The following is a 12297-nucleotide window of genomic DNA, read 5'->3' on the forward strand; positions in this document are numbered from 1 at the left end:
TTTGCAAATTGCATGGCTGCCGCAGCGGTTCTTTTGAAAAAAAAATGTATCAGGGACGGGACGATTTTATCGGCAAGGTGCAAACTGACGAAATTCAAAATTGAAAATCTCTCTCCCGACTCATCCCCGTCCGTGTGTAAATAAAAAAAGGCAAACGCAGTCCGCCTATACGAGCCCAAACCCCCGACGCATACATTCGGCATAATTTAAGAGTGTACCTTTCGCGGCTTCACCTCTTCTACACACACACACACACACACGCGCGCGCGCGCGTATAAACCATTGACGGTGGCGGCGCTCCCCTCCGGTCCCGAAACAAAAATAGGGATCCTTCCGAAAAAGTTCCGGCTGCAACAGCAACCGGGAAAACCGGGTGTGTACGTCCCTCTCTCTCCGGAAGGGACGATCAGCGCCGCGGATAAATGGTCGAGACGCGCATGTGTACATGTATAATACATATAGCGGCAGGAGCCGCCGCGCGCATAAATATGCATTTCGCAAGTTTATGCTTATGAGCTGAAATCACGCGGCGCGCAGGTAGGTGATTCGCGGCTGTCCTCCGACTGGAAGCGTCGTCGTCATTGGAAAAAAGGCTTGACGGAGCGGGAGCATAAAAGGAGAAAAGGGAGAAGACTCGCACCGGCAGCACTTTTGAATATTCCAACGCTCAACGAATATTTTATTCATCGCGGTGACTCGCTGAAAAAAAAAATCTCCCCGCAATTACAAACGGCATATCGCACTTCCATTTTCCCGACACGATCTTGCGGCTACCAGCGCGCGCGCGCAGTCTTGTTGAACAAGAACGCGGAGAGAAGTCGAACAATTGGAAAGTCGATCGCGGCGCGAACCTACACACACACACGCGCGCGCGCGCGCGAGCGCATGCACAGATCGAGTCGAATATAATCGATCGTGATGTATAGGTATATGGGTACACACAGGCGCGAGAACGGGGAACCGCCTTAGCAGCGCTCATTACGCAAGGCGCGAGCGGCTGCAGCAATTGCAAGGTTATTTCGTCAAAAATGTATAACGTATACTCGCGCTCTCTTCTCCCTCCTCCGAGTGAGGCGCCGTCGAGTCGCGTGGCTCGCCCTTTGCCGCGGCGCTGGACAGCTCGCGCGCCGAGTCTCTTATTTACTCTCGCTCTCTTTCTCCTGTTTCTTACATTATACAGTTCATAAGTGCCGTTTTCTCGGATTTGCTATACTCCGGCGATATTACGGTTATGTGCTGACTGTTCGCCTCCTGATTAATCACGTCAGATCGGCCGGGACGATAATTTGACTTAAACTTATCCGCTCTCCCGATCTGCGCGTCGGATTTCAAGCATCGCGTCGGTTATTGTGCGTATACGCGCGGTATTATATTATGGGCCCAAGGAAAAATTGGAAGTAAACGTCGATCGTTACGCGCGCACAAAAGGAAACGCGCGATCGCAGCGTCTCGGCGGAGTGTGTATCCCTTTCGATGAAAGCCGAACTTTTTTTATTGCCCGACAGCTCCTCGACAGTTTGAATACACTTTCCTCGGCGCTTAAAAGCCGCTCGTCGCTTTGTCCATTAGACGCAGATGCGGCTTTCCTAGAAGTCGAGTACACGGCGCAGGGGGCGGACAACATCGAGTGAGTATAGACGCGCGCGGAGAAAAAATATCGCGTCTTTGACTCGGATGCGCGGCACGCGCCGAAATCATTATGTACACGTCGGAATGCTTGCTCCACTCGTTGCGAAAATTGGCCATTGTGCGTAACGCATCAAAGGCAGCGCGAGAGCGAGCGAGAGAGGAAGATAATGAAAAGAAGAAGCTAGCGAGGGGGAGAGAGAGTGAATCTAAGCGCTCGCGCGCACGTGCACATGTGCGCGGCGCACAACAACAATCGAGGGGGTTCTTAGAGCGGCGGCGGTGGCGGCGGTGGCGGCGGCGAGCCGTGTACGTGAGCGCGCGCTTGTGTGTGGGTTCCAGCACGCGTGGGCGATGCTGCGGCACGCGACACGACCGTTACGCGTTCGAAATGCTCTCGAGCCACCGGAAAAGGTGGAGGGGATGCGGCATATGCTCGACTGCATCGTCCTAGCTAGAAGAACGCATGCAGGCATCGGGCGGCTGCAGGGGATCGAGGGAGAGCGAGAGCGGCGAGAGACTGGCGGGGAGCTGCAGGCGCGAGCGGAAGGCCGGAGCGGAGGGGAGAGCAGATGCCGAGGCCGGGATTGGACGGCGGGCCGCGACTGCGCCGTCCCCCATTGGCAGGGGAGCTCGGGGCCTGTGGACCTGCATTGGCTCGGCAGCACGTGCGAGCCACCTGCGCTCCTGCTGGTGGGGGCTCGCTTATAAAAGCCCCGGGGACACCCACCTCCAGCTCAGAGACCGGCTAGCCGCCGTACGAGACACACAGCTCAGTTCAGCGCCTCGCTCGCTCCTCCACGCTCTATACTTGCGCCCACAGCTCGAAAAGAGACTTTGAAAATTTTCGCGTGTGACGTTAGCACCTACTGCTCCTGCTACTACGACTACGACTCGAGCAGCCCCATGGAAGTGAATTTTGTGTAAAGTGATCGATCCGTCGTACATGTCCTGCACGCCGTTCGTGTTCTGTGAAAGAAGATCACGCGCAGTCACGTTGGATCCGCCGACGAGACTAGAGCTCCTGTGAAGCCACCAGGAGTGCAGCCACTTTGCCTTCTTTCGCCCGACGTCGAAAGCAGCCGGCAACATGCTCGTTGACGAGATGCCCCGCAGCTTCATCAAGAAGAACAACAGCTACAGCCACTGCCCGCTGAAAAAGCGGCCGGTGAATGTAGAGCTCGCCGAGGACGTGCCGAAAACCGAGATCAAAGGTAAGCATCGGATCCCCTTGACACACATCGGCTCCTCCAAAAAGTCGGATAAACTTCGGCTTCGAGCTCTCGATAACCTTGAGCGCAGAACTTGCGCACTCCAATGTCGATCAGCGAGCCAGTACCTAACGTGCGCCTTTCTTTTTGTCTTTTCCAGAAGAAATGATCGAGGTTGTCGACGATGTCTCCGAGCCGGAGAACTTGAGCACCAAGCCCGAGGACCTCAGCCGCTCGGCGCCCAAGCGATCGCGCTCGCCGTCGCCGATCGCCGTCAGCTCGCCCGTCCACTACCCCGTGCTCAAGCGGTCGCCGTCGCCGATCTGCGCCAGCACGAGGTCTCCCTCGCCAGTGGCCCAGCACCCGATAGCGCACATCCCCAGCTACCAGCCGCAGCAGCACCACTACCCGACCAAGGCGATGACTCCGCCGGCTGCCATCGCGCCCGTCCACCCCGTCGCCAAGAAGGCCCGCGTCGAGGTCCTGCAGCACGACAACGCCTCTGCCTCGGCCGCTATCGGCTCGCCCATGCACTTCATGGCCGCGAGCAAGTCGCCGCTCGAGCCTCTTAACCTCAACAGCCCGGTCGAGCCCCTGGCGCACTACGCCAGCCCGGCCTGGGCGAGGGCCGCCCACGCGGCGCCGCTCTACCCGCCGCACTACTTGCCCTACCCGGCGGCCTACCGCTACCACCACGCGGCCGCCGAGCTCTACCCGGCGTACCCGGTTGCGGCGTACCCGCACTCCTCGCCGGAACACCAGTCCGTGTCGCCGTCGCCGCCGCACGCGGCCCTCACCTGCCAGAGCATCCAGCGGCCGCTGGCCAGGAGCTACGCCAGCCACTGGTCCAGCCCCGACCACTGCGGCCTCTCGCCCACCAGCTCGCTCGGCAGCTCGGCCATGCGCTCGCCGCCGCCAGTCACCCCCGAGGACCTCTCCTCGCCCGGCAGCGACAGCGGCCGCTCGTCCGCGGGCAGCACCAGCGCGCCCGGCTCCATGATCGTCAAGCTCGACAAGAGCCCCGGCGCCAGCTCGTCCTCCTCCTCGAACGGCTCGTCCTCGCCGCGCTACCAGTGCCCCGACTGCGCCAAGTCCTACTCGACCTACTCCGGCCTGTCGAAGCACCAGCAGTTCCACTGCGCCGCCGCCGAGGGCCAGACCAAAAAGACCTTCACCTGCAAGTACTGCGAGAAGGTCTACCTGACCCTGGGCGCGCTCAAGATGCACATCAGGACGCACACACTGCCGTGCAAGTGCCACCTCTGCGGCAAGGCCTTCTCCAGACCGTGGCTGCTGCAGGGGCACATCAGGACGCACACCGGCGAGAAGCCCTTCAGCTGCCAGCACTGCAACCGCGCGTTTGCCGACAGGAGCAACCTGCGCGCCCACCTCCAGACGCACAGCGACGTCAAGAAGTACTCGTGCTCCTCCTGCAGCAAGACCTTCAGCAGGATGTCGCTGCTGACCAAGCACCAGGAGGGCGGTTGCCCTGGGGTTGCCGTGCCCATCCCTTACGGCTGCTGACCTGCCGCTGTGTGACCGTTCGAGTGTGACAAAAACGGACGCTTCGAGCAGATTGACATGTGCCTTACGCGATCAAGTACAAACGACCGGGAGAGAGCTCGCGCGCACTCGCCCTGTAAATAGCCGCGAGAGATATTTTTTGTACTTATATATTTGCGGTGCGCGTCGATCGAGTCTCCGCGAGTGCGAGAGAAGAGTTTTATATCCGACACTATTACCCGCGAGCCTCGCGCGGTTCTACCGTGAAACTGCCGTGCCATGTACAACCGTTTCCTTTTTTCCGCTCTTGCTCGAAAATTCGATTCTTTCCTCTACATTTCTTTCCTACCTTCTAGTAATTTATGCTTTAGTTTGTAAAACAGAGGAGTCGACGGAGAGAGAAAGAGAGTAAACCGTGCGTACGCGCACCAAAGTGCCATTCATGCGAGTGTATTTATGTGAAAATGAGATTGAGAGGAAGGAGAGCGGCACGTTTTTTGTAAATACGCGTGCTTCGTTCGTCGTATATTATTGCCTTTTCTTTCTGCGAGCCCTGCGTGGAAGCCGAGGAATTCAAAATTTGCTTCTTCTTCGCGGCCATCTCCAAGTTGCCTCGACCATCAGCCTCTAAGTTATTTCAAACACAAGAAACTAGTCATTGTAATATAGCTATTTAACGAGAAGGAGGGCGAGCGCGCCCAGATTTTTAAAAAGATGCGAGAAAACTTTATATTTATATGTAATTTTCTTGGGTCGACGCCTGCGCAGCGACGAGAGAAAGTGACGACGATGTTATTAATTCGCCGTTCTTCTGCGTATCGCGCGCTGACCCAGGGGCGAGTACCACTATTTCTAGACTTGTATAGAAAGTAAACTATTAAGAGATAAAGATATCGCCTATATATATATATATAGAGTTTATTTTATACGAAATAAAATATGAAATTTAAACTATAAACCATGATATTATGTTTTATCCACCGATACGCCCAACACCCATATCCTCTTCGCATCAATATTTTTAAGTCAACCTCGAATTTCGACAAAAATTAAATTCTTAACTTTTACTTTGCAAAGTTTGCATTTTCAAAAAAAATCACTCTATCATTCCGATAGATTTGCATTAAAACACAAAAAGAGAATGTCGAAAAAAAGCAATACATTACAGCGATAAGACACGTTACACAGTCGAAAAAACTCAAACAAAGCCGAGAAACGCGTCGAGCCAGAAGTGCACGGTTGAAATAATTCGCGGAGCAAACGTCGCCGCTCTACAGCAGCGAGCGAGATTTATCCGCCGAGCGAAACATAATACAATTCAGCACGCGATACACGCGGATTGATGAAACCCACCGAGCATAGCCGGCGCATACGCGTGCCAACAAGCATCCGATCCCGTTCGATCTTTCATTCGGAAATTAGCCTACACGACACAAAGGTCTTTAGACACGCGGGTAAACAGCATACGGCGGGTTCGCGCGCGCGGCAATAACTTACCTGCGGGCGACACTCGATTCTAGCTCGTATTAGGTATCGGCTCGTGCGCGCTCTATTCAATCGGCCGATTTTTTCCCGCGAGTTTTGAAAAATCGCTATTCTTCGGGCCGCGCATACTCGATCGCATTTTCCGCTCTTTGAGTAAACGGCTGCTGCGGTGAATCGGTTATTGAGATATTACACTTCGGGAAGGTAAAAGGCTTGAATGGATCGCTCGGCGTGTAGGTTTCTATGAGCATTGAGTTTGCGGTCGATGTTTTCAGCTCGGTATAATAAAGCACTTGTCGTTAAATCAATGCATTCATAATCGTATGTATCGAATACGTAAAAAGCAAATAAGGACAAGTATAAAAATATTACTCGAGCGTTTCACGCACATGATTGCATTCTCACAGGTAAAGCACACGTTTATCAACAACTGTATTTCGACGCTCTTAAAGAAGACTAGCACCACTCAGCTAACTGCGGACACTAGCTCATTTCACGACTTGTAACGAAGGATCGCACAAAAACTGAGATTGCCGTGATTAATAGATCGCTAAGAAACCTTTGCATCGAATAGTAGCACACGTTGCGAGCTCGCAACGAAAACGAAAACTCTCTGTCTTCCATGCAGCGAAAAGTAACTCCAAAACGGGGTTTCAGGCGAAGAGAAGCACGTTCTGTCGTCTATTCGGCGAAGATTAGCGCGTGAATCGAGTCACGCCGAATTCTAGTACGCTCGCCTGTAATCCTTAACACATGGGCCACATTTTACTAGGATCGCCACGAGACTCAAAGGGTCTTTCCTGCTTTTACATTGCAAATGCCGCATTATATACAAAATATCGTAGAACACCTTTTAATATCCAATAAATACCGATATGAAAATCGAATCATAAAAATCGGACAAAATTTAATTATTGTTCTGGTACTTTCACGCGCCGATCAATATTTAGATATATTTGTATATTTGTCATTTTTATTATCGAATATGACTTATGAACTTAATTTAACCATTATTATTATTAAATTCGTGAAAATGAATCAAGATTCGATTATAAAAAAATGTTTTTAAATATAAATCTTATCCGATTTTCATCATTCGAATTTCATTTAAATCGGTATTTTTTGCATATTAAAATGTGTTCTACAATGTTTTGTGTATAATGCGGGATTTGCAATGTAAAAACAAGGAAAATCCTTTGAGTCTCGTAGTGACCCTCGTAAAATATGTGGCCCATGTGTTAAGGATTATAGGCGAGCGTAAACCCGGTTTTTGTGTTAGTTTTCGTCGCATAGAAGACAAAGAGTTTTCATTTTCGTCGCGAGCTCGCAACACGTGCTATTATTCGATGCAAAGGTATCTTAGCGAGCTAGTCTTCGCGGCAATCTCGGTTTTCGTGCGATTTTTCGTTACAAGCCCTCGTTTTAGGATTGTTTTCGTCACAAAGTAAGTTTCGGTGCTGATCTTCGCGGTTGTACCGAAATGTGTGCTAGTCTTCTTTAGGAGCTTCGATTTTCTCTATCAACAGCACGGCGCAGCAACTTCTTTTCTGGTGTCAAAAAAAAAATCAAAGTCATCCAATGTCGACGAAAAAACCGAGTGTAAATACCATAATATGGCGAAAGTGTGTCTCATTATGTCGCAACGTGCCCGAGAGAGAGAGAGATGTTAATGCGACCATTGTTTCCTACCGAAACACTCCAAATATATTAATTTAGAATCGGCAAAAAAGTGTCGGATCGTTTCCGAATCTCGTATTCCGCATATTAATCTCGGACCACATGAATAAGCATCGAGTCGTCGCGGCTGTGTTGTATTCCACAAAATTAAACCAAATTGACTACCGCGCGTGCGAAGAAAAAATGAAAACCCGTTTTCACTCTCGGAAAGTCCGTTAAAAACCAACGCGAGCCATAACGTACGCAATTTGTTCGTTATAAAACGCGCGTGCGAACAAGTTTCTCGCGGCGAGGAAACGTGAATACCCTGAAAATATAATCGTCTCCTCGCGCACGCGCGCGCGCGCGAGAGAGAGAGGGAGATCGCGTCCCCTTTCGTAATGGTCCAACGGTTCGCAGCAGCCGTTTGGTAAAAAAAAAATTGTACGAAGCCACTGCGTCTTGGCGACGACTTCGGTGCACGCAGCCTCTGACCCCTCTCTCTTTATACTCGGATTCCTGTACACGCAGAGCTCCACGGGCGATCACCTGCTGGATTTCGGGGTGTACAACCGACGCATTAAAGTCGCTGCGCATAACCTCGTACGCTCGACTGGATTTTACTTGCGTGAGCCGCAAGGAGGGAAAACCCGAAGGGTCTACGAGACGCCGATGCGGCGACTCTCTCCGCCGAGGGGGAACGGAACTTTTCGCCTGATGTCCTTGTGTAATATACCTGCGATGCGCCGCAGTTTATCGAGACGTACTTTGGGGGAACCACCGGCGGGAATTAATCTCGGCGATGATCGTGATACCGTCGAGCCCTGCTTTCTGCGCAGATTGAGCTTCTTACGCTCATCATTGCATCGAGTCTGGCATCGGACGCAGACGTTCTTCTGAATTTTTAAGCTCCACAGCTATATACGTGCGCAAATAAATATTAGCATAAGAATCGGTCTCGCGTCGCAGTCGATTGTTTCACGAAGGCGGCAAAGGGGAGTGAGTCTCGATTTCCAAAAACGAAAGAGAGGAGAGGAAAATAGGAAGCCCGCAGCAGCGGCGCAAATCCGCGCGCCTTGGAATGTCCCCATTCATGGGGACGACCTCATTCATCGGAACCGACAGGTGTTCTCGCCTTTTCAAAAAACGTCGCCGTAAACTTCGTACAGAGAGTCCGGCGACGGCGAAGTATATTTATAAGACGAAGACGAAGGAACGGGACCCGAATGCTATACACTACACGCGCAGGGCGAAGTCCTCTCTGGCACTACCGCGAACCCGGAGGGAGCGAGAGGGAGAGAGAGAGAGAGAGAGAGGGCTTCCTTTGCCCGAGGCTGCTTTTATGGCGACTCGTTCGTTCGATCGAACAGGTGCGTCTCATACCTGCCGTATATTCGAGGCATTCTTCCTCCGGCGACCGCGGCCACTATGAACTCAGACTTTTGCAGAGTACCGAGAGCGCGTACTACAAACACTGTATAAATTACGACAAAGGGCGCCGTAACGAGAGCAAGAATAAATCTAGCAGTAGAGGGTTGCAGTGTACCGTACGAGAACAAAGCCCCCAAGAGAGCAGGTTTTAAATTATTATTTTTTACGACACGAGAGAGAAAGAGAGAGAGAGAGAGAGAGAAAGAGAGAGTTGTTAAACTCGCTCATTTTTACGCAGCGAGATTTGAGCAGCGCGTTTGCACTTTATCGATCGACCTTGTTCGATACATTATATGTATTTGCTCGATATGAGACCTATAAATGCCGGCGTTCGCTGGACGATATTTCATCGATTGGCCCAGGAAGCGAGCGAGGAGCCGGCGTCGTATCGTAAAGCACGATCGCCAGTCGAAATAACCAGTTTTTAATTAGTAGCGACGATGTGCGCGTGTGTGTGTGTACTTACCCGTTGAGATTTTATGAATACGAGCGAAAAATCAAAGGAAGCCCAAAGTTATTACCGCGGGATATCCCGGGCTGGAAATTATCCGGGCAATTATCATTACGGCCCGTTCGCAATTAAAAGTACAAAGCAGCGAGGCTTTGTATACCGAGAGCAGCAGGCGGGAATTAAAATTTATAAAATTTGATGCAACAAGTATACGATCGGAAAGTCGTAAAATTAAGAATGTATTGATCCTTCTATAATTCAATGCAGAATTCGTATTCTTTGTCCGGCCTGCCTTTATAGTGAGATTATGTAAAAGAACGACTGGCCAAGAGAGAGAGAGAGAGAGAGAGAGAGAGAGAGAGAGAGAGAGAGAGAGAGAGAGAGAGAGAGAGAGAGAGAGAGAGAGAGAGAGAGAGAGAGCAGGTATACGCTCTACACACACGCGCGCTCGTGCGGAGTTTTCAGGGAAAGGTTCTCCTCTGCTCGGGTAATTTAATTTGTAAAGCAAAGCGACCTGCCTCCGAATTAAAATTGCCTCTTTGTTGCTCTCTCTCCCTCTTTCTCTCATTCTTCCGTTCGAAATTCTCGACGGATACGCCGGCTACCGAAACTCGAATCAAGATCGAGAAGGAAAAAGGAGCGACGCCCGTGTATCTCGAGAAATCATTAAATAACCTTTCGCGAAGTCATAACCGGAGCTCACGACGCTATCGAATCCGATAATAGTCGGCGAAATTCAGTAGCCGGTGCGTATACGAGGTTTGCGCAATCGTGCGGGCCAGGCCTTCATTAGCATATACATGCACACGTACACACGACGCGACAAAAATCTCTCGAGTCCGATTACAGAGAGCGTATATGATCGGGGCGGCACCTGCTGCGCGTCTCCTTTCTAAAATGTGTATGTATACATATATTGGCCTGCATATCAAGCTGCTCAATAGGCGAGAATCCGAGGCGTATCCGCGCGAGCACCTGACTGTCCTCGAGGAAGCCCTTCATCACTTCCGGGAAGACACATCTCGCTGACGCTCTGTATACAGTAATGTACAGTCCGCGCCAGGTGTGTGTATATATCGTCGTGGTTTTGCGTGGACGATTCCACTAGTTTTGTATAATGAGCTGAATTACGAGTTCCTGCCCGTAATTAATTTTCCCAACGCGCGGCAGACAGAAATATTTATCGTAAACAAATATTTGTCGGACGTGCGTACGGAGAGAGAGAGAGAGCGAGTTTTAATTGATCTAGCGAGCAGAGAGTGGAGAGAAATCGATACAAGGGCAGCAGATAGTTTAGCTCGAGCGGCCTCAAGGAATGCCTTGCATATTTCATTTCAATGAGCCCTAATTAGCATATTCATAACTTCATAATATTTTACCTTATTGTTATCGGCATGCATTATCAACCTGAGTGCGTGTGTTTGTGTGTGTGCAGTGCATTCGACCGCGGACGCAAAAACGTCTCGAAAAATCTGCTGTCCCGATCGGGCGCGGACCTTATTTATATAGACCTGATAAACTGTCAGGGCATTTCTGGGAAGTATCTATCATTCGATTTAATAAGGCTGAGATTTCGATTCGATGACTGTGCTCTATCCATTTTAGTAACTGCGCTATTTTTTTAAATGCACTTTGCTACCGGCGAACAGCTAATCCCGCATAGAATAATACAAAAGCCCTCGAAGAGGCATCATCTCGGCTCGTTCAAACGAAGAGCCGACTGCGCGCGGTCAATATTCTTTCTCATTAGCCTCCGCCTGGCGGCCGACCTCTTGACAGGACAAAACAATCTCGGCGCTGGAAGAGAAAAGAGAAGAAACAACAACCTGCGCAGCTACTCGAAAAGAAGAGAAAAGGCGGTATAGTAGCGCTCGCGCTTGCGCGCGTACAACAGATGGTTCGCGGACTCGTCGGCAGAAATCCACCTGTTGATGGTCGCGCACCTACTCTGCGCGGCTTTTTTCTTCTCCTCTTCGCACACGCCCATATCACTCTCGGCACGAGGAAAGCCAATTTTAGAAAGCGATACACTCTCCTCGAAAAAGGGTTTATATGCGCGAAGGGGCTTTCCTTTTTCAAGATCATCGTACGTCGTGTACTGTAATTTTATATGGTCCTGATTTCGTAACGACGATTCGGACAAGCGCATATAATAACGGCCGGGCAAATTTTTATCGCGACATTAAAAGACTATTACCGGGCTATCGGACGAGGGCAGATATTTACATTGCCGCGGCGAAAATCAATAAATACACTCGCGAGTCGGCGACGCGATCAAACTGCCGCGTAAAACACGAGCGCGATCAATTATTTTATAACCTGCGCGCGAACATCCGCGTGCTGTGCATATCTTTACGAGGAAAAAAAGCATCGAACGAAAGCAAAAAAAAACGCTTCTTCTCTCTTTCTCGCATACTCCAATAAGGCCCACGAGCGATAAAGTCGCTCTCGTCATCGGGGGGGGGGGGGGGGAGGTGTGTTATAGGCGTCGGAGCGCGCAGTGTTTCGCGTAATCGGCTGCCGCTGTATCTAAATTGGCCGGGCTATGAATTTTACGCATTTTTCGCGCGCGCGACGACCATAATGATCACCACGCGGCGCGGCTCTCTCGTCGATAGCATCGCGCTGTGTACATATACATTATACAGTGTGCACACACATATATAGACTCTCTGCGGCTCTTATCGTCGCACGACCTTTGAGTGTGAAAGAACGACGCGCGCTGCGCAGTGAGAGATGAAGATGAAATTTATGGTAAAAGTTGAATGCTTCCAAGAACATTTTATAACGACCGTCACACGGTGTGCTCTCTGCGATTTTTCGAAAGTCCGATAGGGCAGCGAATGCAAAGGTCGACATGTTTACGTTGTTATTGACGCTGTAGCTCACCTCAACTCTACTAACTTTTCGCGCCTCGAATTTTCAAGGCCTACC

General features: G+C 50.7%; 1 protein-coding gene across 1 annotated transcript; it reads left to right on the forward strand.

The window, feature by feature from the left end:
* The first annotated feature begins 2355 nt into the window (after positions 1–2355).
* Positions 2356–4725, forward strand: LOC100114879 (protein escargot-like). The gene is made up of 2 exons (XM_003424750.4): positions 2356–2840; positions 2998–4725. Exons 1-2 carry the CDS (start codon positions 2717–2719, stop codon positions 4359–4361), a joined length of 1488 nt encoding a protein of 495 aa, XP_003424798.1. The 5' UTR covers positions 2356–2716; the 3' UTR covers positions 4362–4725.
* Positions 4726–12297: the final 7572 nt, after the last annotated feature.

Source organism: Nasonia vitripennis, chromosome 5 (genome assembly GCF_009193385.2).
Source record: "Nasonia vitripennis strain AsymCx chromosome 5, Nvit_psr_1.1, whole genome shotgun sequence".
NCBI lineage: Eukaryota > Metazoa > Arthropoda > Insecta > Hymenoptera > Pteromalidae > Nasonia > Nasonia vitripennis.

Coding starts and splice junctions, on each gene's coding strand:
- LOC100114879 (XM_003424750.4), top strand. CDS start 2,717: ATGCTCGTTGACGAGATGCCCCGCAGCTTCATCAAGAAGAACAACAGC. Junction 2,841..2,997: donor GCCGAAAACCGAGATCAAAG/GTAAGCATCGGA, acceptor TGTCTTTTCCAG/AAGAAATGATCGAGGTTGTC.